Raw genomic sequence first — 27,731 nt, forward strand, 5'->3', positions numbered from 1 at the left:
TCTCCAGGCACCCCGGGTGGGTGTCAGGACACCTCGATGATCTCCATGCTGCCCGAAAAGCTGGACTGTTTGCCGATTTTGCCCAGCTCTTCCCGAGCCCTGCCCTCAGACATGGTCTCCTCAAACTCCATCTGGCAGCTCCTCCGTTTGAACTGCTTCTCGGCGCCGGTCTCCTCGTGCCAGCTGTGCCGCCCGTCCCGTGGCTCAGCCCGTGCCTTGTCCCTCAGTCTGATCTCACAGCCGCCTGCCACCCCGCCGCAGCTGAACGGTGGTGGATACGGGCCGGTGCCGGCAAACAGGCCATTGCTGCTAGCGCCGGTGTTGCCGGAGTCCGTGCCAAAGTACCAGCCAGCCTCGGTGGAAGGGGTGCTGGGGGACTCCAGATGCACCCCACTCCAGGCGGTGGTGGAGGTGGCGCCAGGAACAGCAGCCGGCTGGCTGAGCCGCGGCGGCAGCCCATCCTCGGCACCAGGGCTCTTGCGAGCAGCACAGGCCCCGCCAACGTTGAGGCTGAGCCCGTGAGCTGGGGAGCCCGCTGGGTGCCTGTGCTTCCGCCGCTGCCTCACCTTGGCCTCCAGCAGGAGGTCAGGCCCGCTGGGCCGGTCGGGGCTGTCCGCCCCTGGGGAGAAGGGGCTGAGGCCACCAGGGCCTGAGGGGCTGTCTAGCTTGCAGAGTTTAGGGGCGTCCCCAGGGCCAGGAGGTCCAGGGGGGTCCTGCCGCAGGCCCGGGGAGTAGGCAGACTTGATGTCCAGGGAGAAGGAGCGTTTCAGGCGGTTGGTATCCTGGATGCGCTCAGAGGAAAGGTGCAAGCCATTGAGCCCCTGCTGCAGGGTGGTGGGTGACAGGACCTTTGGGGTCCCACCTTGCCGCTCAGGGTCGCTGCAGGGGGACACCGAACCGGCGCCTCTTGGCACCTCCTCTGCCTTCTCTGAGGTAGGTGTTGTGGGGTGCCGGCTGCCCTCAGCCGCCTCTGTCGGGTCCTGTTGGGCATCCCCCTCACCCCGGTCACCTTTTGACTTCAGGGCCTTGAGGAGCTTCAGGCTCCTCTCATACTCCAGGAGCTGGCCCAGGAAATTGAAGTTGGGTGAGATAGATGGGCGACGGTCCTTAACGAACCTGCAGAGCACAGACAACCCCAGTTGGAGCTTTTTCCTTTAGCAGGACACCCCTACTCTCCCAGCCCCTTGGGAAAGAAGAAGCAGCTTTATCCAGGAGTTTCTGACCAGACCCTCAGAAGAAAGGGGTCTTGGGGAACCACAGTGCATCTGGATATCCCAAGGATAGAGCTGGTACTGCCTCCCCACCTTCATTTTATCACTCCAAACCATTTCTTGTTGCATGCATTCTAAGAAGTGAGGTTTGGTTTGGTTTCACCAAGACTCAGTCAAGGCAAGAGAGAGCTTCAAGGAGGTCCCACCCTCTCCTTTTGGGCTAAGCCTGCTTTCTTTCCCTAGAATGAAGTATACTGGTGTAACCCCTCCCCACCCTCCCAGGAAAACTCACCTGTAAGCATCATCTGACGACATACCCATGGTTTTCATGATGTAGGCAATGGCAATGGTGGCTGACCGGGAGATCCCAGCCAAGCAGTGCACAATCACCTGGCAGCTGGACACCTTGGCCTTGTCTGGAGCACAGTAGAGAAAACAGAGAAAAGCATTGCTGCAGTCAGAGACAGTGAGCAAAATATCACTAGCCTCCCTCCCTAGCCCTCAACCCCTTTGTGTGAAAGAATAACGGTTACTGGCAGTAAGATCGTGGAGGACAGAAGACTTGAGGTTTTGAATGTTGGGAACTGGAGGGTCTGCAACCATTGTAACAAAAGCTCACCAATGAATTCAATAGACTTATCCAGCCAGGGAAGCAGCTTCTCACAGTAGTTGTCATTGACAGGAATGCGCATGAAGTGACTATCACAGATGAAATCTGGCTTGGGACAGGAGTTGCTGGCGTTGAGGACATAGCTTATCCCGTTCTGCGTCATCAAGTCCTGGTGGGAAAGAAACAATCAAATCATCAGCTGAGTTCAGTCAGCAGCGAGTGCTGAAGATCTGCCTTGCCACACACTCTCTGCCTTTTTTCTATTCCAGTATTTCCTCCTGTGGCTCTCCCATTGCAGCTTTGGCCTAGATGAAGGTCCTACACCAAGCTGAGAAGGTTGTGTCAATTTGATGACACGTTTGAACCTCAGCAGATCTTTACTTTGGTCCAAGTAAAAGTAAGAAAGACTAAAGACACCTGGAAAGGGGTCCCAGAAGGGAAAACATAAGATTCCCAGTATGAGAGGCATAAGGAAATCAAGAAAGAAAATCAGCAAAAACTCTGTCTGAAAGCTTTGAAAAAAAAGCTTTGAAAAGCTGAGGGAGAGCGGAGGCATCTCACCAACAGAGTGAGGCAAGTCTCTGGTTGCACCCTATGCTAACCAATGTCAACCCATGTCTTTGCTTCCATACCCCTCAGAAGTGCATCTCAAGTTCTCACAGATATCTCTTCCCTCGTTCTGACACTGCAGTGAAGCTGGACTTTTTTTCTGTGATTTCTCTTCTTTGGCCACCATCACTGCCCATATTTCTGACTCAGTAAAATGCAATGGCACAAGGGTCACCTTAGGTAAATAGGCCAAGAGAAAAAACTGCAATGAAGGGGTGAGGTGTGACCCATAAGTCATCCATCAGGGAACTGGCTTGCTGGGTGCATGCCTGCTGCATCCATTTGTTCCCTCCCAGGGCTACAGCCAACCTGACTCATATATGGTGCTGACACCAAACTCACGGCCCATCTAACCCCCGTGTTCCATCAGATTAGGTGTCACCTCTACAACTGGGGAGGTTGCTTATGAAACATGGGGGAACATCTGTGCCAACTGCTGGGTCTCAGTGCCTGATCTGCGCTATTCCATGGAAGACCCAAAATTAAACAGGAAGAGAAAACATGAAGCTGCCATGTGTGATCTCTCCCTTATAAGGTGCTGGAGAAGCAAAACTCATGCATGGCCTCCACACTTGACCCCTGCTGCCTATGTATAGAGCATCTTCTGGTCACGTCATGGGGATGTCAGAAAACACAGCTCCAAAAGATGAATAAAACCCTCTGAGGAGGCAAGGAGGAAAGGAAAACATCAATTTCCCTGCCTGATGTTGGCTCCTAGGGAGACTTCACTGGGATTTTGGCCCTGGCACCTCAGCGGCCAGTTCCTGCCCACCCCAGCAGGCTCTGCAGAGCCCAGCTCCGTCTCAGCAGAGCCAGCCCAGCTCCCAGGCTCACATTCTTGGCATTTTTCTCTTCCATTTCCTTCTACTCCCTGTATATAATTTCTGTCTCCCTCCTTTCTGTCTCCGACTCCCCTCAGGCGCTGTGGTCCCTCTCCCCCCTTGCCTGCCCTGGGCGAGGACGCCTGGCTGGCTCCCTCCTGCCCGCGGTAGGCAGGCGCCCAGCGGCATTTTAACTGCAATTCCTCTTTCTTTCTTCTTGCTGTTATTTTTCCATTAAAAAAAAAATTCCTTCCCCTGGCATGACATCACAGCACAACACTTCCAGCACCTTTAAAAGAGCACTGTACCTCTTTTCTCATTTCTCCCCACAGTAAAAATTAGCTCATTTTTATATTTTGGGCCTCCTGAAGAAGCCCAAGCCCCTGGTGCTGGCTGTAGCCGCCCATCCCCACGCTGACACAGCTAAATACCCCAGCTTGCTCCCACTCTCTGACTCCCAAGGAGTCGCAGTGTTGCTGAAACTGGTGTTACCTGGCAGCCTGGCTGGACAAGGGGGATGGGTGCAAATCTGGCTTCTGTTTCACATCTCCCTCTAGCTGTGGTAATTCTCCCTCCAAGCCCTGGTGTTTTCCTGGCTGTGCTGCTCCGGACCCTGACTTCACTGTGGGCTTTTGGGAGGAGTTTAACCACTCCAAAGCTCATCAGTGTAAGACAACTCACCCTGTGAGCCAGGTCTGCTGGGCTCTGCCTATGCACTCCCTGCCTTCAGTCTCCTGGTAGGGTCAGAATGACCATGAGCGGTCCTCCCTCTGGGCAGGAGGAGAGTCCTTAATGCCCTTGCCCCTCTGCATGGCTGGGGGGGGTCCCAGATGGGACAGGGTGGATGTGTCCCCTCAACAGGGGTGTACCTTGTTTAGGACGTCTTTCTGGGAGCCCAGGTAGAGATGTGGCAGGATGCGTGTGGGGCCGACATTGGCCACGGGCAAGCATGGCTGGGAGATGCTCATCGGCAGGATGGCAGCTGGTTTCCCCTCGCAGAGACCCGGGAAGCAGGACGAGAAGGTGGCAAATCCTCCTGTGGAGAAAATGGGGACATTGAGCTCCCAGCAGCAACACTGAGACCATCAGTACCTGGCACCTCAAGCTGGGGAGATGGTGGCAATAACCCTGCAATGCTGAGAACAAAGCCCTGCAGAGCAAAAAGACACCATTGCCAACCAGCACAGATACATTGTGATGACTGTGCCACACACATGGAGAAAGGAATGGAGATCCAAGCCTGATTTTTCTTGCTGCAGCTGGATGTGAGGCAATCCTGCATATCCTCCTGCTCTTCACAACTTCATTCAGACAAAGGACAGGAAGAGAAAGTCCTTCTCTTGGCCGCCTACTACTCTGAGGACAACCAGGGTCACTTTTTGACAGTTAAACCCAAGAGGGCAGGATGACAACAAGCAAGCCTGCCGAGGTGCAAAGCTCCATGGGTTAGGGAGGTCAGCCCAAGCCTTGCCACAGCAGCTACACTTACACACCGCGTTTTCCGAGCGATGCCCGCTCTGCCCAGCCTCACCGAGTCCACGATTTCTGCCACGACTGACTGGACCTGCACACTGGTACCTGCAGGCCATTGCTGGTTTTCAAGCTTCGACCCGAATGCGACAGCAAGCAGCACCCGATTTAATGCACCACAATGCTGGGCAGTCATGCCCAGCTTGAGCATCCTGAAGCCTGATATTGAGAGAAAAACTCCAGCTGGGGCCTCAGAAGGTGCCATCTGACAGCCAAAACTATCACCACAGTGTCTGGCATGGTCAGAAGCAAAGCCTAAATGTGAATGAGCCTGCCTGAAAGCCAGTCCCTAGTTCCAGTGACGAGAGTACTGACTTGAGCAGGGCAGAAAGCATTGCCCTACCTGCATGGTGGGCAGCTCCTGGAGCTGGAAACCCCACAGTGCCATCACATGTGCCTTGCAGTTGTGCTAGGACACTGGTGATCCTGATTGGTGCTCTTGCTCACCAATCCCATTCTCAGGGGTCAAGTTGGGTCTGGCTAGTGGTGGCCCAACCTGACTGCTCCAGCTGAGGACATTTGGGCAGCAGATGCAGCTTGACATCACCCAGATGGCAGAGAAGACTTTGGGGCTTAACTGCCTTTGACTGTCAGAGGGACCAGTATGCCTCCATGAGATCTTTCTGAAGGTCCAAGTCTCTGGACTCAGCACCATGGGTATCCCTGGCTCATCTCCACAGCTAACAAGACCTATTCATGAGCCATTAATGACCTTTCCAGTCATGCTCTCTCCCCCTTCAGAAGCACAGCAGCCTTGGCACATTCTCAATTTACCTTCTCTAGCACCTTGCCAGCATTTTTGCTGACCCTCCTGGATCACATCCCTGGCTGCTGGTATGGCACCCAGGCTTTGGTGGGGTATGAATGGTGATGCAGGAAATCCACCCAACATGTTTGGGAGGTGAAAGTGATAGAGAAGGCAGAAAAGCACACAAAATCATGCTCACACCACCTAGGGATATCCAGGGTCCTCCATCTCAGCAGCTCCTGGTGTCAGCTCCTACCATCCCAAGAGGGACATGTCCTCCAACCAACTTCTTTCCTTGCCTTTCTTCTGTTTTCCTGGCTGGTAGCTAACGCAGCTCCCTGCTTCAAAACCTGACCGAGCCAGAAGGGGTAGAGTTAAAGCACCTTATCTTCTCTAGCATTTCCTTTTCTCTGGCTCCCTCCAAAATGACATCACCTCTCAACTGGGACATTAAATCAGAGGAAAAGCAGGAGGCCCAGCACAGGTGCAGCACAGCTCCAGTTACTGCTCGTCCCAACGCTGTGTCCCCATTGCCAAGGACTGTAAATCACCAGCCAGAGCCCTGTGTGGACACATGCGACCTCCCCGCTTCACCCCATGCTTGAGCACATGCTGCTGGTGCCTGTGGGATGCTCCAGCAGAAACACTGCAGGAAGGGTTTCCTTCAGCTGCCCCCAGGAAAGCCTGAAGTACATGTGGTCAAGCAAGGCACAGGTTTGACCCCTGGACTTGTGCAAAACAACATGGGAGTTTCTTCAAAGGAACCCAGCGCGTTTTTGGGGAGCAGGGTGTAGGCAAGTGCAACCATGGGGATCAGTGCCTGCTCTGGTCCCCAGCCTCTCATGCTCACTCATACCCATATCAAGAGCCGCCCAGGGCTGTGTATGGCTTCGTATCTCTCTTTAAAAGCCAGGAATGTGGGGTGATCTCATAGCTAAAGCAGGTTGGGGCACGTCATTCTCTCCCCCTCGCCTGCCTCTGCCAGTACTCGCCCAGCAACATGTTCTCTGCCAGCCCTGTCTGGGGAAGTCCACGCAGGGTCAGAGAGGGCTGTGAAGCAGGTGGAGATGTTTGCAGAGAGTGCCAGTAGCACCCTCAGCTATGGTGCCTACTGCAGCACGCTGCCAGCAACTGGAGGGTGCCGGCATCCAAAACGATGCCCACAGCTTGCCCTGCTTGTCCCAAGCAAAGCCTCAACCCTGTGTCTGGCAGCCCAGGCATGCTCCCATCCTGCTTGTCCTCATTTCCCCCATGCTTGCAGCTGCTGGGGGAAGCCCAGGCTTGGGGGACACCCCAGAGATGGGGCTGGGTACCCAACACCATTCCAACCTTGAAGCAATGCTCACCCCACCCCATGCCGGCTGCTTTAGCATGCCTTTCATTTTTAGAAAGCAAAGCAGCTCTTCAAAACAAACCCAAAGGCAGTGAATGTCCCTGGCTGGGCTCCAGCTGATACCTGGGCTTTCCCCCTCCACATCCCGGGCCATGGATCTGAGCTTTTGCTTGTAGAACAGCAGAGCCCCACAGGGTGAGGAGCCAGGGCAGCACTGGGTCTTTCTAGTCTTTCCTCTTTTTATTTTCAGTGCTGGTGCCAGGAGCACCATTTCTCTTGGCACATGGGGAATTAAGCTCAGGAAGGACCTGTATATGATACACAGTGGGTGCTTGAGGATCTCTGGTTTCTTCTTGATGCTCCCCTTGAGCCTTGCAGTGGCTTGCTGGGGTGGAGATGGTCCCTGCATGGCACAATCCTGTGTGCTGCACATGGCTCCAGCACTCCTGAGAGCTCTCAAAATCATCCCCTGGAAACCCCAGGGTCTTCCTGTGACAGAGGTGGGGCCCAGAAAGAGAGGGAATATTTGGGCACAGGGAACAAGGCCAGAAGAAGGAACTCCTTCACTGTTCCTCCTGAAGATGAAGGAAAGAGGAGCCAAGAACCATTATCAGGCAGGTCTCTGGGAGGGCTGGGTAGTGAAAATCAATGCTCCAAGAGACATAAGAACCTTTCATGGTGTCCAGTTCAAGGGGAGGCTGCAGAGAAACGCAGCATTCAGGAAGGGTGGGAGTGCTGTCACCTCCCCAAAGAGGCAAACCGAGACACACAGTGCTGCAGCAAGTTAATGCCATAAGAACAACTGAAATTTCATTTCTTTCTCCATCCCAGGCTTCTCTCATGGGGTACCGACCCTCTCTTCTACCTTGGGTTCTGCCCTGCAGAGACCCCTCCAGGCCAAGCCCCCAGTCCTGCTCTACGTGGCCCTGCAGCAAACAGAGGAAAGAGAAAAAACCCCAGAACTCCTCCAACACCATCTTTACCCTCCCTTCTGCACTTTTTCCAGCTGAACATCTATGACAACCTCCCAGTGAAACAATTTGTTGGGTGAACAGACAGCACAGAGAGAAGGCAGCCAGTCCAGGAATCCTTCCCAAGCCTATCCATCAGCCTGGGGGAGATGTCAGTAGCATCTTTGAATAAGCCCCTGTGGTACCAGCACTGCTGCAACTGTTGGAGAACCCTGTGACTTTTCCCCTTGAACAGCCAACTGCGCAGTGTAAAGCCCCTTTGTCAGACTCTGCACCAGCAGCTGGCTAAGACCATGAGATGGCTATTACCAAAACAAACAGAAAGCCCCGAGCTTCCTGGCACTGGGCTGGTGGGCATGGAAGATTAAAAGGTGAAAGGAGAGAGACTACTGAGCTAGGACCCTGCTGCATTTGGGAACCCCTCCCCAGCCTTGGCTGTCACCTTCAAGTGGTGTTTGGGGACACCCAGATCATGGTTGGGACACTAGCATCATCTCAGGCATCACCCATCAACTGCAAGTTGGCCTGCTCCCCTCTCTGCCAAGGCAAGGCAGCAATGGTGGTGCAGGGGAGAGTGACAGAGAAGGTGACAAAGTCCTGGACAGGAACAGGGACATGGTGTGGCATAGTTTTCCTCCTGGTGGTAAGCCCCAGCTTTGAGGATTTACAACCTGTCAAGCTGCACAGGACATTAGGGGAGACACTTCTGGGGACAAAAGGGAGGTATGAGGCACATTAAGCAGGGCTATCCCAGCTCCCTGCTGGTGCCTGTCCTTCCCTATGCTAAGGTCATCTTCCTAGGAGAGGCATAAAGTGGAGACAGAGAAACAATGAGGGCTTGAAAACCCTCTGACATCTCACTGTGACAGCTGCAGACTGCCCATTCATCTCCAGCCCCATGGGATCCCCTCCTTCAGAGTCCCTTGAAACAACCCAACAGCTCTGACCTCAATGCTGCAACCTGCCAACGGCAAGAAACCACAAGGCGGCTGCCCAGGGCACCTGCTTCATCCTAAAACCACTCTCCAGGAAACCCATGAGGCTCTCAAACACCCCCAACCCCACGAGTCTCCTAAAATGGCCCCCTCTGCCCCAAGATGTATTGAGTAGCCAGGATATGTTCTGTTCACCAGCCTGCCACTGGACCACATCCAGCCCAAAGTCCCCCAGCTAGAAATGGAGAAGGAGAGGTGGCATGTCACTCTGCTGTGCCATCAGTCTGTGGCAGCAAGGGTGGGAATGGGCACAGCCAAAGCTGCAAACTATCCCTCAGCCAACAGCCACCACACCCTACCTCCTCACCCCAGTACTCACCCCAGGAGCTGGCAGGAGACCTGTGGGGGATATTAAAGAGGTGGTTTATAGCCCACCCTCATTGCTCTTATAATGAGTGTTAAAGAGCACCAGCTGGAGCTGCTCAGAGACTGGCTCTCCACACAGGTGCTGAAGATTTCACAGCAGCCCACAGCCCCACTGGTAGGTTTTGTGCCTGTGCTCGTGCTGGAGACCCTCTGCCCCCCTAAAAGCTCCTAGCAGCTAAGGGGGCTCAGAGGCTGGGCTCTGCTCAGCTCTCATTGAAATGCCTGTGGTGGCTGAGAGCTGCTGCCAGGGTGGCACGTGGCGAAGGGCAGCGGGGCATGCAAGCATGCACACGCCTCGGCTGCTGCTGAAGCAGCCACCACTCCAGCATGGCTCCACCGCTGCCTCTGGGGCCAGAACAGTGCCTGGATGCCCCCTTCCCATCGCTCCAGTCCTCTGGCAGGGCAGCAAGTTCATGCGGTTGGCCAAGCATCTTTGAGGCAGGTTGGATTCAAGGGAGGAAAGTGGAGAGGCCAGTCACACTGCACATGAACCCTCAGAGCCGCTGGGAAAATCCCACTTTGCAACACACTCTCTCCCTGGCTCTCGTGCTGGGTGGGAGCCTGTTGGTGCCAGCAGCTAAGCTGGGCAGCATGATGAAACACTGCTTACTGACACCCTTACTCACAACGCTCCAGGAAGCTCCGGGGCTTTGTCAGTGTTTCCTGCTGCCTAGGATGCTTCTTAAATTTCCTCCAGTCTCCACCCTCACTGTTCCACTCTTGGTGCTGCAGCCCCCTTTGCTTTTCCCCAGCCCTGCCAGCAATGCCAGATACAGGCAGCCTGCTTGCTTTGCATGCCCCCTCCACACACCTGGGTGAAAGCCTGGTGCTCCACAGCCTGGTCAACTCACCCTCTCCTGGTTGACGCTCTTTTACTTCCACCCATCTCAGTGCATTGGAGAAGCCCAGTGCTTGCTTAGTCCCTTGTCCCCCCTGCATTTGCCTGCCCAGCCCCCGTGCTCTTCCTCAGCCTGGGTTTCACCCTCCCTTCACTCAGCACCAGATTTCATCACCCCACTGCTGCTCCTTCCCTCCCCACCCCCCCCCAAACAGTGGGGATGAGAAAGCTGATGAATCAGCCCTATTACAGATTCATGTGAATTCCCCATTTCTCCAACGGTCACCCCGAACAGCCTCTACCCATCTGCTGCTACATCACCCTGCTGCCTCCCAACCTGTGCCAGCCTCTCCTGGCCTTGCAGGCTGGTCCCAAACCCCCCCTCCTCCCCATTCTCCCAAACCAGCAGAAAACATCCTTTAAAAAAAAAAAAAAAGAAAGAAAGAAATAAAAAAGAGGAAAAGCAGCAGAAAGGAAGCTCTTCACCCACACAACCACAGACATGCTCCCAGGGCTGCTGGGCTTGATTTGCCTCCGGTGACTGTGCTTGCTTTGGATCAGTCTTACTGGTTCTAAGTAAAGAAAAATGTGTCATTTCCAGGAGTGACTTATTACTAATGACACCATCACTGGGTTATGTGCTTCATGCCACAAAAACCTGTCAAGCACTTTTAGCAGGCTCCCATTTTAAGTGGTGATGGAGGGGAAGTTTCTTGATTCAACCCTTCAGTAATCTAGGTCATTCCGGACTAGGCGTATTTTTAAGCTCCTCCAGTTATTATCCCATTCCTCGGTTTGCCCTTCACCCTGGTACCGAGGGGTGGAAACACTGCAAACCCCCTTTCTGAAAGAAAGCCCCCCGAAGATGGGCAGGCAGCAACAGTGCTAGCGAAGCGAAATGGCTCCGTCGGGCAGCTGCCTGGGTGCGGGCAGCTCTTTCAGCCGGTTGTTCCTTGCACACCTCGACGCCCTGGCTTGTCCCTTCCCCGCCGCGCACACCCCTTGCCCGGGACGCGATTCCCGCAGCCTCGATGACCCCTCCAAACCGGCGCCCGAAGGAGCAGAGATGCCGGCGGCGGAGCCTGCTCTGGCTCCCGCAGCCTTCCTCCTTCCCTCCTTCCGCGTCCTTGCCGAGGTTGCCTGGATGGAGGAGGGTTCAGGGGACCCCGCGGCGATATCCCCCGGCCAGGCGGCCTCACCGGACCCCGCACCAGGTGGGAAAGGTGCCTAACGCCGGGACAGCCGCAGATGCCCCTGTCCGCCGCGGGCAGCCTCTCACCTGCCCGAAAGAGCTGCCCCCTCCGTGCAGCTCCTTTCCTGCCGCTGCCGGCAGGACCGGGCTAGCCGCCTCCGCAACCGCTTCCACGCACAGCCCGTAGCTGGGAACTGGCGACCGCTCCCGCTCCGCACGCTCTCCGCTCGCCTCCATCTCCCCGCTCGCCAGCTGCCTGCGCTCTTTGTATCGCCAGCCACCGCGCTCCGCTCGCTCCCCGTCGGCCGCTCGGCAAAGGCGATCTCCCGGGTAAAGCGGGGCTCTGAGCAGCCCTTTTCCCCCTCCGTCCCCCTCGGAAGGAAAGGAGCCGGCCGGCTGACAAACCTCTCATGTCCCTGCTCTCCTTCATCCTCCGCACCCTGATTTTCAGCTTCATCTGCCCCTCGCGCATGTCTGTCCAGAACTGGTCCTCGGAGGGAGCAATCATTACATCCACGGGCATCCAGGCAGCTGCGCTGCGGCTCGCAGGGGCACCTCTTGCCTTAGCGAAACAACAGCTGGCGTGCGAGCAAAAGACTAAAAACCCCAAAAAGGCTGCCCCCGCGGCAGAGCACCGCCAGCCTCCCCCGGCTCCAGCCTTCAGGCTGAAAAACCAAAAAGCATTAAAAAAAATATTATCAATCCCCCCCCCCCAAAATCAAACAACAAATAACCGAGCGGGGCAGGGGAGCCCAGCGTATAGCCCCCCTTCCCCCGCCGCCCTCCTCCTCGACTCTCGCCCCCTGCGTGCGCGGCTCCCGCTCCAGCCTGAATGAGCTCAGCCCGTGAGCAACAGCCCTGCTGATCCATCCACCGCCGCGCACAGCGCGCTCATAGCTAACGGGTCAGGCATGCGACCGCATTCCTTACTCAGCACACAGACACGCAGGAGAACGCCGGGCCTGACATATGCTTCGCTCCCTGCTTAAAGGCGCAACCGCGATTTTCTCGCCCGCCCAAGAGCTTCCCCCCCCCTCCGCCCGACGCCCCGCGGCGAGAGATGGATCGCTGCACCACGCCGGATTTGGCCCAGCGGAGTTAATTTGGGAACAGGGACTTGGAAAGGAGGAAGCTGATGTCCACACCTCCCTTCAGCACCAGCCGGGACAGAGCGTGATCAAGCCCCCGTGCCGAAGCGGGGATGCAGCGCGGCTCTCCATCCCTGCTGTCCCTGGCGACGGGCGCCTCAGCCTGCCCTCTCCCCATAGCTGCTGCTGACTGAACCAACGTGCACCCCCTGGGGGATGTTTAACCCTGAACCCTAGCGCCAGGAAGGGCAATGCCATGGTTTCCGTTTCCCAAGCGGGAAACTGAGGCACAAAATATTAAATATAAGTTCTCTGCTGCAGGGCAGAGCTGGAGACCAGACAGCAACTCCCTAACCACCAGCCCATCTTTCCTCTTGATGACTCCACCAAGAGCATCACCCAGGAGGGATGCTTATCCTGGAGTGGTTTCAAACAGCTGTAGGTGAATGGACCCCCACAGCTGGTGAGGAAAGGGGCTGGCAGTGAGCTGCTCACACCTGCGCATGGCCATGTCAGATGAAGCTGTGGGTCTGGTCCCAGCAGAGCAGGTCTGTGACCTGAAGAAGATGCACCCTTCTTTGTGTTTGCCCTGGGGAAGAGAACTGCTTGTCCACCCCCATCCACCCATGGGACTCCTTAATACATCTCCACACAGCTCCTTATGAGTTTATTGGTCTGAGCCCAGGCCTCCAGAAAATCATTCAGGATTATAGTAAGCGGAGGAGCGGGTGGGGTGGGGGTGGGTATGTATTGTGCCTTTGAAAATCTGAAGCTTTATGGGCTGAAAAAACCCAGGCTGAGCCATATGTGAGTGACTTCAGTGTTTTTCCTTTGAATGACATCACATGAGATGAGGTCATTAGCATTAACTAAGTGCTCTCCCCTCCCCCTCAACCCTGAGTGGAGCCAGCCTCCTAACGAGCCTTGTTGTTGTAACAAATATGGTTTGATTATTATCAGATGTGGGTCAGAGGTTGGAAAAAATTCAAAGTGTGCTCCAACTAGGCTGGAAGAGAGAGGAGCAGTTTTTCCTTGAGAGGCGTGCTTGGGAAGTGGCTCCCACAGCAGCTCCCCAGGGGGTCTGTGGTCCTCCACATTTACCACCTTTGTATCTATGAGGGAGGGTGTGTAATGCTGGTGGCTAGTGCCAACGACTCCCAGTAATGGAGATGCCTCTATCTCCCACTGCTGCTGCTGGGGCTGGTGGTGCCCTACCCACACGCTGCTGAGCGATTTTGGCTGCAGCCTGCTCCATTGGCTGTGTTTGGGGCTCTGCTGGGGTGAAACCATTGGTGGGGCTGTGCATGGGAAATGGCAGGCTAGCTGCTCCATGCCACCAGGGAGGATGCTGCAGGAAGCATGTGGTGAATTAGGGGGTGCAATCATCAACTTGCCCCTGACCTACAAGCATGCATTTGCCTACCCTTGTTGCCCTCAGATTGCCTAACTCCCTCAGGCTCTCAAGAGTCTTGGGCACAAGTCATTTTGGTACTGGCAGGTTCCTTCAGGATATGTTTGGACTGTGGTTTCGGTTTGGGGCTTCTGATAGACTCAGCTGAGGAGCTGGGCATGACACCACCAAGCAGCCCTTCATGCAGGAGGCTCACTGGTGTCCCACATCACTCTGACCCTCAGCAAAAGACAAGCGAGTGCAGGTAGTCAGCAATACCCTTCTTCCACCAATGTGAGGCCCAGCACATGGAGATGCCACCTGCAGCCACCATTCCCCAGGCAGCATCCCCCTCCTCACCAGGACCAGGTTAGGGGTTGGGAGTTGTTGTTGGGGGGAGCTGTCGAGTAGAGAGGTGAAAGGCAATGTCTGGAGTGCAGAAACACACCCCACATATCAGCCACTGCCCCTCAAGTCCCTTTTCCAGATGCTCCTCCTGGCCAGGCTGTCACCCATCCTGCCTCAAACCCTTATTTAGGAGACAGAGGAGCATCACCCAGGTAGAGATGAAGAACCTCACCAGCCCCACTTCACTCTAATGGCCACAACACTCCCCAGAAAAACATCAGCTACAAGGAGGGACTCGTGCAATCTGCCTACAAGGGCAGGGAGCAGAATGCACCCCCCTTCAGCACCTACATACCCTTTGTGACAGTGCCTATAGCCTGAGATGAGCCCAGCTGGGCAGTGACCACCCAGCGCCAGCAGGTCACAACTGCAAGTGCCGACCTTGCGTAAGAGTGAGGTGTGGGCCCAGGGAAAAGAGAAGGCGGATGAGGGGAGGCAAGTTTCTCAAAAGGAAGGAAACCAGAACCAGGCAGCGGCTCCTGCCCATTGGGATCTCTTACTGGGGAAGCTGCCTTCCTCCTTTCCTCTTTCCAGAAATGAGAAACAAAATTACATGGTGGTTTTGTAAGCCTTCACGATCAGAGGGATAGTCTTCCCCAAGCCCCTTCTCCTCTGTCCCTCCCTGCCTTTGGCCCTTTCACTCGCCTTTTCTGGGTCCCATGGTTAAAAACACGGCTGGAGGGGGAGGGAAAGCTCCTCGGGGTAATTATAGAATCAGGAAAACAAGTTGTCTGACGACAGCGTTGCTAAACAGGGAGGTTTAGAGCATAGGTCTGGAATACAATCAGCTCGCACATACGTGACCTGGCTTAACCCCTCCCAGGGATGCAGCCGCTGGTCCCGCTGGGGCTGAAACATTCCCAGGCATCTCCTGGTCATGACAGAGGGTGGGAATAGGGCATCTTACCCAGACACTGCACCTTCAGCTCCAGGGCTTGGGAGCACTCCCCCAGGCCACCACCAGGCTGGGTGGCTGGGGTTGGATGCCAGCGCCCGCTGGATCGGGGCTAGAGGGTGAGAAAACATGGTCCTGCCCTGGCCAAAGTGGTCCCAGGCGGCTTTGCTGCAGGAAAGAATGCAAGTACTACAGTGCTACAGGCTCAGGGATGTTTTGTGCAAGAGTTACCTAAACCTCCAGGACTGTAAAAATCACAAACCTTGATGTTACTGTTTGAAGTCGAACTTCAAGTGGCTGAAGCCAATGCTATGATTTTTTAAAACTACTTGTCCCATCAGGTTGGCAAGACCGCCCTACCTCCAGCCCTCTGGGCAGTCAAAAGAAAAGCATCACCGCAGGTAACCCCCCTGCACTCTACCACCTGCCAGAAAACAGCTGGGCATAACCCCTTACACAGCACTTCTTACCCTTCTTACCTTCCCTAGCATCATGCAGGCAGTTTGTAGATGAAGAACAACCAGGTTCCCCATTCACATTATTTGCAAAGCTAGTTCTTCAAAACTCCCAAATCTGGGAGAAGCAAGAAAATTAGAGTCCCACATGAGCTCTTTGTCCCATCTCATCCCACCCCGTGCTCTCCTTATTCATACCCATGTTCCTGCCAGCCGAGGATCTGCTGCTTTTGGTCCATCACAACACGTTATGGGATGGAGACATCCATGGGTGGGCAGAAGTGCTTGTGGGAGGTTCAGATCAGTAGTGAGACTTCTGAAGAAAAACTTGTGGATACATCTGATGGATTCAAGCCAGTGAGTCCATGAGTACTCTTAGGCCTTGCAGTCTGAGGGGACCTGAAATAGTTATAATGCTTGACCTACATGTGCATCTTCAGACCTGTGTACCAAGCAGAGGCTCTGCTGGACTCAGAGGACAAAGTCCACCATCTAGTGCATCCTACATGTGCTGTGTCTCCAGGAGGCACACTCACATACCAAAGTCATCAGATGAAGTTGTGATGCTGACCAGAGCAGGCAATAAGGAAAGTGACCACTAAATAACCCACTTCGGTGGGGTCCTACTTCCCCACTCCCATCAGACTGACAATCAAAGCACGGATGTTCAGGGTATTTTCTTTCTTAGGCTTTAGACTGTGTGTGGAAAACAGCCTAGGCTAACTCAGTTCTCACCTGTGCTGGCTGCTTGAGGAGGTTAACTTTGGCCTGGCCAGAACCAGAACAATTGGGTTTGTAAAGACACCTTGATCCTGGTTCTGGATCCTGCTAAGCTTTTAGCTTCTGCATCAGCCATGACAAGCTTTTCAGATTCATTTGTGGTTTTGCTTCCTTTTGGACGCACAGGCTGTCTCCAGCCCCTGGGACTCCTACTAAAAGCCCTGCCTATGTGATGCTTTTGCACCTGCCTTGCTCGGCTTTCTTCATTCATCTCTTTTCCTCTAAAACAGTCCCATCCTGATGTGTTTCAAGAGGAGCAAGAGAGATGAGATGGTGCCATATGACTTCTCACTAACATGAGATGCAAAAGCATCATGGTATTTTCAGCCAAGAGTGAGCAAAGTCACATTCAGCTGCCCTGATGTTTAACCTCCTTTTAGGACTGTTCCTATGCAGCAAAACCCCCCCACAACCCAATCAGGTGCTTCTTCCTGGTTTATTTTGGGTTTTTTTTTTTAAATTAAAATAATTTGTCCCTGAATCCCTGTTTCTGAAATAATTCCAGCCAGTGCTGAACCTGCTCACACCTGGGCAGCCAACTCAGCTCCTGCACTGGAAACCCCCTTTCCTTTTTCACGACTTCATTTTGTCCGCTCGGAAGTCACCTGCCTTTGGTAGATTCCCCCAAAATCCCCCAAATCTCAGCCCCCCCCTGGATCGCCGCCACGGCACAATTACACCGCTCCCTGGCCACGGCACCGCCGGGCTGGAGAGGGCCTGGGTCACAGCCAGCACTGCTTGGGCCAGCCCGCTCACTGAGGAGGAGGAGGATGGCGAGAGGAGGGCTGGGAGGGATTTCTTGCTGATGATACTGTTACATTCTTTCCGAATCCTAGGAGTAAACAGTCGCTCCAAATTTAGAAAGAACAGGACTGGAAAATTTAAACATTCCTTGAAGAATTGGTACAAAAGAGGGGGGGGGGGCTGAAGATGATCTCACTCCTGCTCCCGAGCCAGATGAAAAGCTCATGACTTGAGTTCAGAACGCAAGCGAGGGGCCTGTTTCAGGTCAGAGTGCGACACAGCAATGATAGAGCTCGCCCTGCACACGCAACTGACACTACATGCAGGGGTGGTCCCAACCACAGTCGTCCAGGCTGAGGAGTCCACCACTGCTGGTGGCCACAGTGCCATCCCAGTTTCCTCTCCAGCTGGCACACAGCATTGGGTACAGGACAGAGGAGCCTGGCACTCAGCCCAAGGACAGGATGGGTGCCCGCATGTTATCTGGAGGAGCATCCCGAGCCCTTGGCTATGGCTTTTAGCCACAGAATGGGAGCAAAGGAAGATCTCCCCACCCTCCTCCACTGCAGCTAGACAAACAGAGAGGAGCTGGTGATGCTCAGCACCCAGGAGCTCAGCACTACGCTGCGCCTCTGGCTGGGCTCCAATACAAGAGCTGGCAAGCAGGAGCCATCAGGGAGCGACGGAGCCAGACTGCTGCTGCTTCATAAACAGATAATGGCTGTTAATAAAAACCAAGCAGGGGTTTGTGAAGGGGAAGGAGAAGGGGAGGGGGGAAGCAAAATAATTTAAAAAATATATATAGAAAAGAGGCAAAAAATATTGAAAAAAAAAAAAAAGGAAAAAACCCAGCACAAGGGTTTGTGCTGAAGTAAACAAAGGTTAAAGAACAGTCAGGCTCCTGCAGGAATAGCAGAGCTGGGCCGGGAGGGAGGGGGCATTACGTAATGCAGGAAAAATGTTGGCTCCATTCAGTTTTCCACCACTTCATGTGATGTCAGGAAAACCATATAAATCAACAGGCTTTCTGCTCCCACGGATGGAGGGCAGCAAGCAGCACTATTTATACTTACACAATTAAAAAAAAAAAAAAAAAAAAGGGAAAAAAAGAAGAGAAGCTGATGATTTCCAAGACTGGGAATAATTGACTCAGATTCCTCCTTCCCAGCCTGCTGGAATCGCTGTTTCTGGGTTGTTAACCCTTAAAAGGGTCCCCACTGCTGCTCACGTCACCCCCTGTCCTTGTGCACCGGCCTCCACTAACTGCTTCAAGGAACAGTGGGGTTGGAGAACAATGGGGTTGGAGGTGTGCAACAATGGCCAAGCACAGCATTTGCACAAGATGGGGACACTGAGGCATGGATGTGCATCATCCCTGGAGAAATATCTGCTGGGGCTCAGGAGAGATGGGGAACATGGAGGGGCTGGGGAAGTTTAGGGGCTTTGTAGGGCTGGCACACAGGTTTGGGGACCCTCAGGATGGGGTTTCCTGAGGTGTTGACATCCACTTAGGGACAGGCTGACATTTCAGGGCTGGACCCTCAGATTTTGGCAGCCATTGCCAGCCTGACTCCCTGCCGGGGTCACAAGCCACCTCCATGGGTTGGGCCAAGATGAGGTGCCTGAGCCCAGAGTGCACAGACCGAGGGGTTACACCCCACCGGTGTGAGGGGGTCAGAATCATGCCCAACCTACACATTCCCCCTCAGACCTCCCAAGAGCCACTTCTAAAAGAACTGGCTGCCCCCCACACCGAGTGCAGGAGGAAGCTGCGCTGTCGGCAAGCACGCCCAGCCTGCCCCGGACACTCTTGGGACTTCCACTTCCAGGAACAATTTCCATGTACAATGCTGCAGCCATGGCCCAAGGTTCTACATTTTGGTTCCCATTTTTTCCACCCGCTGGCAGCCTGTGTCACCACCAGGCTGCAGCCCTGCAACACTTTTAATTAGGGAGGTTTAAGCTTTGCCTGGTGCCTAACACAGATGCACCCCTGCTTGTGGGCCTGGGCTCCTGCAGCCCAGGGAGATGGAAATGGCAGCCCTGAAGATGGAGGATGTAAGCACCCAAGGAGGGTGCAGGTTTGCTCGTGAGGAGCTCAGTGGTTGCAATGCTGATGGCCGGTGGGGCAGGGTGGGGGGAGGATGATGGTGCTCACCCAGCATGGGGCATCCCATACATGCTGCTCAGGTACAACAGTACCCTGGAGGTCCCCCAAACCTCTCCTCACCTTCCCAGGGAGGAGAGGCCTCCAGAGCTTTCAGAGCTCCAGGAGGACTCGGGGTGTGGAGTTTGCAGCCAGCACACAGCCCTGCTCCTTGCCGGGCCCTGGGAAAGCGGCAGCGGGGCGGGTTGGGGGTGCCAGGGTCACGCCATGAAGGCTGTTTCCTGACCCATCCCAGTGACTAAGCAGGTTCTTTCCCAGATGTGGCTGAATACGTCTTCTCCAGCAGCGGGTGCTGAGCTGTGCCCTTGTTTATGCTGCGGTGACCTTGGACCTGTTGGCATGGTCTCTGGGGCGGACCGGGAGTTGCCACGGCAAGCTCACAGTGGCATCCTTCAGCACTGGCCTCAGCAGATCTCCTGCAACCCAGGCCATGCTAATTAGCTCTGATGCAACTTCATGTGGTCCCTGCTTGCTTTTGAAACCCTGGAACTGAGGGGTTATTCCTGCTATTTGTCTGCTCTTTTCTCCCCATCACCACACAGCTGCTCTGGTTCGACAGCACTTACCCACGCTCTGCACGAGTAAGGCGCCCTGAATGCCACTTGCTTGTGCTACCTTCCCCAACACTACTCCTCCCCAGGGTTTGTCACACTGCTGGGTTTGCAGGGATGGTCACTCCCTCCATCCCTGCAATTCCCTGGGGACACAGAGGATGGTACCCTCCACTTCAGTCCCAAAGCAGTACCCAATTGCCGCAGGATGGGTGTGGGCTTGATGAACAGAGACGATTCTCATCTCTGTCTTTTCAGCATTATGTAGGACCCTGGCTGAGCCCAGTGGGATCTAGGGGGTGTGTGGGGCAGTGCCTGCCCACCCCTCTGCAGACAGAATCCTCAGAGACAGGAAGACAGCCAGGTAAATGCCTGGCCGTCCCAGCCTTGGGGAATTAAAGACAGCTTTAACTCTCCCTTCGGCAGCTCACTGCCTCTTTCTCCTCCTCTCTGCTGGGTCAGAGCGTTTCATTCCTCTGTCGCCTGCCTCCCATTTGGCTCTGCAAAAAGGCTGTAATTAGGGCAGTGTGTGCCTCTCCTTGCCTGCACATTGTGCCCGGGCAGCATCATCTCCAGCAGGCCCTGAGTCACCCAGCGATGACCCTCTTCCCCTGCCCTCCTTCCCCTTCCCAGGACATCCATAGAATTCCACTTCTGCCCTCCCTTTAACAGTGACAAGAGGGAACAGAGTGGCAAAACTAGGTCCAGCCCTTGGCAATTCAAGGAATGAAGGGCAGCTTTTTGGTGGCTGGATCTGTGACACCATGTCCCCTCCATACCTTCCGCTCTCATACACCCTGGCTGACAGGCACAGTAGCAGGGAGCAGATGGACACATGTGGCCACAAGCCAGACTAAGGGCACAAGCACCAAGGGAAGCAGCAACTCAGAGCTCCTACCTGTGAGGATGGAGACACTGTGGAAACAGCTGTCCAGTTTGCCCAGGAGGATGGAGAGGAAGCTGTCAGCAGCCAAGCCAGTCACATCCCGTGTGCTCTGGTCGTAGACCACCACATCCTGGTGCTCCTCTGCCTCCACCTGTGGGGGGACAGCAAAAACTGGACATCAGAGAAACAGGCTGAGCACTGAGGATGCTCCTCACTAACACAGGCAGCAAAATTGAATTTAGCGACCACACAAGCAGGAGACCTCAGCTTCACACTGTCCCCACAAGCAGGCTTCACTCACCACACAAAGGTTCAGTCAGACTGCGATTCTGCTCCACAGCTATGAGCAAGTATGTCAGCATAGATGCCCATCAGAGCAGCCCCATCAACTATGAGTGTTTTTCAGAGTCCTACCCAAAATAGGGTCACTCCTCCCCATCACCCACCTTCAGCTTTCCATTACTTAACTGCATCCCAGAAATCGCTGCAACTTCTCCCATCACCTCCTTCCCTGCCAGCCTTTGCCCTCAGATACTCCTCTGGCTGGTGTCACGGGGATTTGGGGGTGGTTCTGCAGGCAGGGATGCTCCCAGCACAGCTCCCATGCTGCAGCTGGAATCAGCAGTGCTGGAGCAACAGCTCTTCAGGCCTCAGCCTGGAAACACCATGCTCAGCACCATAACACCTTTGTAGGCACTACTCTTCTGTAAGCTCAACCTAAATCTCTTGCAGATCACCCCTGAGGGCTGAAGGAGATGAAAATCTCTTCTTTATCTTGATGGATGTTCAGGGGGATGCGCTTTTTGTAACTGGGGATGGGGGGAGGTGGGGGGGAAGAGGGGGCGGGGCTTGCACGCTGCAGAGGAGAGGGAAAGGAGCTCCTGGGCTGCTCTCATATGGCTACCTGCCACAAAAAGCACCCAGCCCAGCTGCTGCTGCAGCGTCTCTGGGGCAGGTGAGATGTTGGGGTAATTTGCAGGCAGGCAGCTGTCTGCAGGCAGGAGTTCCCCCATGCGTGGTGATGGCTGGACTGCAGGGGTAGCACTCAAGGCACAGCTGGCTGTTCCCGCACCTACCTGAAGCTCTATGCATTAAAAGAAGATAAAAGGCCTCGCAGAGGCATGGCTTGGCACTGCCTTGCAAGCGACTGCCCTCCCAGCTGGTGGGGTAAGGCACATTCTATCACTCTGTGGGAGGAGGAGGAGGCAGCGGTGGGCAGGGAGGAAGGGTCTGCACCCCCCAGCTGCTCTCTCCTCTGGCTTGTGTTGGAGCTGCCCATCACCCCACTCCCTGCCTGGCCCTCTCAGAAATCTCTTTAGAAGACCACTTGGACTAGAAACACCCATCTCCTTTTGCAGTCTCACTACCGTGCCCTATCCAACAGATCCAAGCAGATTTGCTCAGGGTTGCTGTCAATATTAATGCTGCTTTCACACCCTGCTGCAGGTGCTTCCCTGCTCGGCAACGTGAGCACCATCCAAATAAAACTGCAGGGTGCACCGATTTAGCTGAGCTCATCATGTCTCCTCGCCGCAGCGGAAGGATGGCCCTGCACCGACAGAAATCCCTGCCAGGGCACCAAGCACAGCTCTGCAATAGGAAGGGGTGAGCTCAAAGGAGCCACCTGTCCCCAGCCCAGCACTGGGGCACAAAACTATCCCTGCAGGTAAGTGGGATGACAGGAGGGATGAAAAGGCAGTGTCAGGGTGAAAAGGAGAGAAAGGGATGCAGGAATTTTAAAATAAGTCACTGAAGAATTATGGAAGTCACCTGTGGGTAAACCTGCATCTCTTCCTCGGCGGCCCCTGAAGCAGGACTTTCACAAGAGGCCATCCCAAGTGCAGCTGGAGGGAAACACGGTGGCTGCCAAGCTGTCTCCGGGCCCATCAGTCCTTATCAGGGCCACTATCCCATCAAGCCCCCCTAGCACGCCTTTAGCACATCCCGAAAACCCAGACCCCAGCCTGAAGCCCCATGCCAGCAAAAGCATCTCCCATAAAAGCACAGTGAGGTGGGTACCCAGCTACGTCAGGGTAGGGGCTCGTCCTGGCTGCGCAGACTCATCCTGGGTAGCTGCAGGGGAGATACCACCAGCTCTGGCCAAGCAGAATTACCCCACAATAGGATTTAGTGTTCCCTCCACACGGGGAGCCTTTGTTTGGGCCATTACTGCAGGGTTGCTGAGCGACGGCAGAGATGTGCGACACAGTTTATATCTTATTAAAGTTATAAGGTTTCACTCAATGTAAATGCCAAACAAGTGCTGGCCTCGCGTGGCCCAGCTGCAGAAAATAAATACCCCACTTGCTGGGGTGAGGATGCCTTCAGGATGGTCCTGAGGAGCCCTTGTGAAACACACAAGGAGCCCACACTAGCATCCCCGCTCCTTGCCACAAAGGGAATCGAGAGGGAGATGTTTAATCAGGTCCATGGATCTCCCATTAACCTCACGCACTCCTGATACATGGGGGAAGGCTCAGCCCCATCTCTGGCCTTAAACATACAGAGGTTAAAAGCTAACTGGGGCAGAGGAGGAGGGTAAATCTGAAATGATGCTCAGGGACAGATTCCTGCCTCTGCCAGGAACTGGCACAGAACAGGGGTACAGCCGACAACAGAGAAGTCCCTCTCAGGAGCAGCACCTCCATAGTGGGAGCTCTCCCATGGGCACTGTCCATTACCCCAAGACTGCTGAAGTAACCAAATCCCAAGGCATCATCCTCCAAAAAGGGCCCTCAAATCCACTCCACAAGGGACAGCAAGGCCAAGGCACAGTAAGTGTTTTGGCCCCAAGTAGATGTTGAGTGGGGCTTGCAAACCCGTGAATGCCTCTGAAAAGCTGCTGGCCCACCCCAGTGCTGGAGGTGCCCCAGGGACAAACATCCTCCCCATCAGCATCTCAGCTGGGGAAGATGGCCAGCCCAGAGCATGGACCACCTAGCCGACAGCTCCAACCAAACCCCAGCTGACATCATCCATCACCTTCACACCAAGCCCAGTGCTTCCCATCACCCTCCCCACCTATGGCTGGAGGTAACTCGCTTATCGACTTTTGGTCCCAGATGGTTCAGCGGGGTGGTTCAACACCGTTTGGGTCCCTGCTCTGCCTCTCCCTGGCTGCCAAGCAGAGATAATGATGCTCTTACAGGTGATCCAGGCTAAGATAAGAATGAGCTACTCTTATTATCCCAATTACTACCAACATCTCAATCACATAGTGTTTCAAAACACAGTGATTCACCCTGCCGAAATAACAGGGCTTCCATCAACATAAAGAACAGCCAGGCATGTGGCTCAAAAATAAGTCCCGGCTTTCCCTCCAGCTGAACAGCTGTTTGCAGAGCCACGCTCCTAATGCAAATAAATAAATATTCCCATCGCCCGAAGAGACCCTTGTCATGCCTCACACTGCAGCCATAGCTGCTCTGGAGATGGTTATGTTTCAGGAAGCAAAAAGAGGTCGCGACGTGGAAAGACTTTCCAGGGGGGAATCTTGAAGAAGTAAAATCTTCAACACTTCCCTCAAGAAATCCTAGTAAAAAAACCCCAAGCAGGAATTTCCCATAACCTCTGCCCCCAAAACTGTACCAAGGATCTGAAATATTTCGGTTGTTACTGGAATTTATTGTTGGGAGAATTTATTATTGTTAGTATTGGGAGAAGGGTTCAAAACCAAAACCAGAGCAGTACACTGGTACGATTTTTGTGCACAGGGAGACTATAGCTAATTGGGAAATGAATTGCTGCTGCGGTTTTCCAGCTGGGCACCATGGGAAGATGCACGCACCCAGCGGGATGTGGGGCACAATGGGACCTGGGGAACGGTGGCTTAGCTATGCCCATAACCATAGGCATATTTAATTGAAAAAGTAAAGGGATTTTTGTTTTCCCCATTTCTTCTTTCCCACCAAATAGTCTTCTCCTTTCCTTGTGCCAAAAAAAGCCAGGAGCTGCTGCCATCCCACAGCACTGCTCCTCCAAATAGCAGCATCCAGAAGCACTGTTAATGGTACCCTTTCCCTAAAAGCTGTATGGGAAAGAGGGTGCGAGAACTGGGAAAAGCTAATTAGATAAATGCTCTTATTCCCCCTGCCTGCGTGCACGGGGAATGAGACGGCGCGGGTTGCCCAAAAGCTTTGCTCCGTATCAGCCTCTGCACCCTTTCTCCAAAAGGCAATAGCCGGCCGGGGCATCGCCGAGCCGGGATGAGCGGGTCGAGCTCTCCTGGCGCTGGGCGGGCGAGGAGGTGAGGGGCTCGGCGGGGGCTCGGGGCTGCCCCTTCCCTGCCTGGGCAGCTCCGCGCCGCTACCGCCCGCCTTTGTCTCGGCAGCCCCGGCCGGCCGGGAGCAGGAAACGGGAGGAGGGCGGGAGGCCCGTCAGGAGGAATAATGGGGCCGGACAATCGCGCCACTGATGTCACCCTTCCTGCCATCTGCTCCCAACGCCAGCCGTGCCCCCCGTATCGTCACCCCTCCTCTTCACCCCAACTACCTCCCCCTGCCCTGGTGCGGGGAGCCGAGGGAGGGGTATGAGGAGGTGGGTGTTGGCCAGCGATTGCAGGTGGAGGCAGAGAAACGAAACGGGGGTGACGGATGCTTTTAGCATCCCTCTCTGCGGGTCTGTGCACCTCGAGGTGGCAGGCCATATTGATTTTTGGAGGGTCCCAAAATACGTCCACGACCCAAGCGGGTGAAATCGGAGGTGTGAGGGGAGAAGAAAAGGGGAGAGGAGAGTTCATCACCCCAGAATGCAAACTCAGAGGTGCATGGGTGAAAAGACTCGGACACGCCGAGCCACGGGCATCACCCCTGCTTTGTGCCACACGAGGATACGGCTGTGACACCCCCAGTCCCCACCACCGGCTTCCCAGGGCAAACGGCTTAACCTCACAAAGGTGCCCCGAGGCTTCATTAATTCCCGGGCTGCGTGTGCGGGGAGAGGCAGCGCGCAAGCGGCGAGCGCGGCCGGGGCTGCGCAGGGCGGCCGCGGGGACGCGGCGCCCCCCGCCCGCGGGCGCGTCCGGAGCGATTTCAGCCATACCGAAAAGAAAAGGAAAAAGCCGTGAATTAAAGACGGCGGCACCGCCTCTCCTCCGCCCGCCCCCCAGCATCCCTGGCGATAATCACGTCTCCAGCCGGTACCTGGACCATTACGCAATGATCCAGGAGCGGGGGAGGGGGCGACTGCTCCTTCCACGGGGACAGAGCGGGGACCGCCGGGACGGACCAGCCGACCCCCTTTTGGGAGCCGCTGCTCCTCTGCGGCTGCCGAGCTGCCGGTTCGCGGGCAGAGGGCTTCGGCTGACGTTAACTCTTCCATGCTTCCTCCCTTCCCCCGTCATCCTCCTCTTCTTCCTCCCCCTTGCGCATCGGCCTCGCTGCTGCTGCTGCTGCCGCCGCTCCACGTGACGGCGGCCACTGCAGAGGTGACCCTCTCCGGGGGGAGGGCGGCAGCACCGCGCTCCCCCCACCTCGCGAAAAACTGATTATTCTGCTTTATTCTCCCGGGGATTTAAGAGCGGCTAAAGCCGTTCAGGAATCAGTCCCTGCAATCCCCTCCAAATCGCCCAGCCCGCGGCATCACCGCAGCAGATTGGCGCGGGGCCGCCCCCCCGCGCCGGGAGCCCCCTTGATCCCGGCGGGGTGATGTCACCGGCAGCCAATGCGGGCGGCGGTGGCTTCGCGGGGCGGCGCGGGGGGGACACGGCGCACACACACACACACACACACGCCGCAGATGGCTCCAGCTGGGCCCAGCATTTGATTAATCGCCTGAATTACCCTCGCTTTGCCATAAAATTACGGATGGGGGGGGGGGGGGGGGGGGGAGGGGGGGGCGCGGCAGTAAAAGCGAGCCTGCGGGAGGGCGGGCTGCGACGCCAAACCGCCCTCCGGCTTGTCCCGCAGCCCGGTACCCACCGGCGCAGCCCTCCGGCAGCATCCCGGCGGGGCACAGCACCCGGCGCTGTTCTGGACGGGACTCCGGCCCGGCTCCGTGGCTCGGAGCCACCTCTATTATTGCCACCTCTATTATTTAACCGGGAGCGATAGAGAGAGGAGTCTGGGAGAGATAATATGCCATGACACCGGATAAGAGCTTCTGGCGTCACAGGGGAGGAGGATTACATGTCCCTGAATGGAGTTAGAGATGACAGAGGGGAGGGGAAGAGTTTTTAGCAGGGGATTAAGCTTACAGCTCCAGGAAGGCTTTGGGGGGTTGTTTGCTGGCATAGGGCAAGTCCTAAGGCTGATATACCTGTTAGACTTGCCCAGGGAGGGCTCCTGGAGCAGGGAGCAACATGTCACTGGGGTGGGGGCAACAAACAGGTCCCTGAGGACAGCCCTGTGGCCACACAAGCTCGGGCTCCAACTCTCCAAAGGGTGCCACAGAGATGCCAGCAGATATTGGGGTCAAGGGATGGAGGAGGAAGATGCACATACCAAGCACAGACCGCCCCTTAGGCCAGTCTGCATCCCACTCCCACCCTGCCCCTGTCTACTAGGGAAGAAGGTGCAAATATCCACTGGGAAAGATAATGACTAGATCCCTTACCTTCATCTTGGAGGCAGGCTGGATGAGCTCTGTGATGGAAACCTTGTCCTGCTGGAGCCTCCTCTTGACGAGCTTGGAGCAGCAGATGTTGACAGAGCTGAGAACATGCCAGGAGTTGTACTCCACGAAGGAGCGGCTGTCGATGACCAGGGTACCCTCCGCGCCATTCCTCAGGAGGCTGGCCAGCTTCTTTGGGTCCATCACCTTGCGTGGGAGCCTGTCCCCTGCCATAACGGGCCTGTCCCCTCTATGGTGAGTGCAAGGGGTGGGGGCAAGGGGTGGAAGGGCAGGGCAGGGACGCCAGCACCCGTCTCCCGGCAGGGAATGAGCAAGGGGGTAAGGGGTAAGCAGGGCAGCACCCGTCCTGGCCTCCTCACACTGCTAACACCCAGGATGCCAATTCATTGTGCTGAACCTGGAAAGAGAGGAAAGGAGAAGACAACCAGTCAGCTGGGCAGGATGTGACATTCACCTCGGGCCAAGTCCTCAAGGGCTTGGCCTTCAGAAGATGCCTTCAGAAGAGCGTAAGAGTGCAACAAGCTACACTTTCTCGGTACATTCTCCCAGCCCATGGGCATCAGTGGCTCCAGA

At 55.3% G+C, this 27,731-nt stretch overlaps 1 protein-coding gene across 2 annotated transcripts; it reads right to left on the minus strand.

The window, feature by feature from the left end:
• DUSP8 (dual specificity phosphatase 8) lies at positions 1-27,371 on the minus strand (the record flags this gene model as incomplete). 2 transcript variants are annotated; one of them, XM_084262893.1, is made up of 6 exons in its annotated part: positions 1-1,116; positions 1,504-1,627; positions 1,831-1,990; positions 4,121-4,287; positions 20,601-20,739; positions 27,141-27,371. In XM_084262893.1, 6 exons carry the CDS (start codon positions 27,369-27,371, stop codon positions 24-26), a joined length of 1,914 nt encoding a protein of 637 aa, XP_084119019.1. In that variant the 3' UTR covers positions 1-23. The 2 variants fall into 2 exon arrangements, with proteins under 2 accessions (XP_084119019.1, XP_084119020.1); XM_084262894.1 differs by lacking the exons at positions 20,601-20,739; positions 27,141-27,371 and adding an exon at positions 11,630-11,861.
• Positions 27,372-27,731: the final 360 nt, after the last annotated feature.

Source organism: Gallinula chloropus (genome assembly GCF_964237585.1).
Source record: "Gallinula chloropus genome assembly, chromosome: 4".
Lineage (NCBI taxonomy): Eukaryota > Metazoa > Chordata > Aves > Gruiformes > Rallidae > Gallinula > Gallinula chloropus.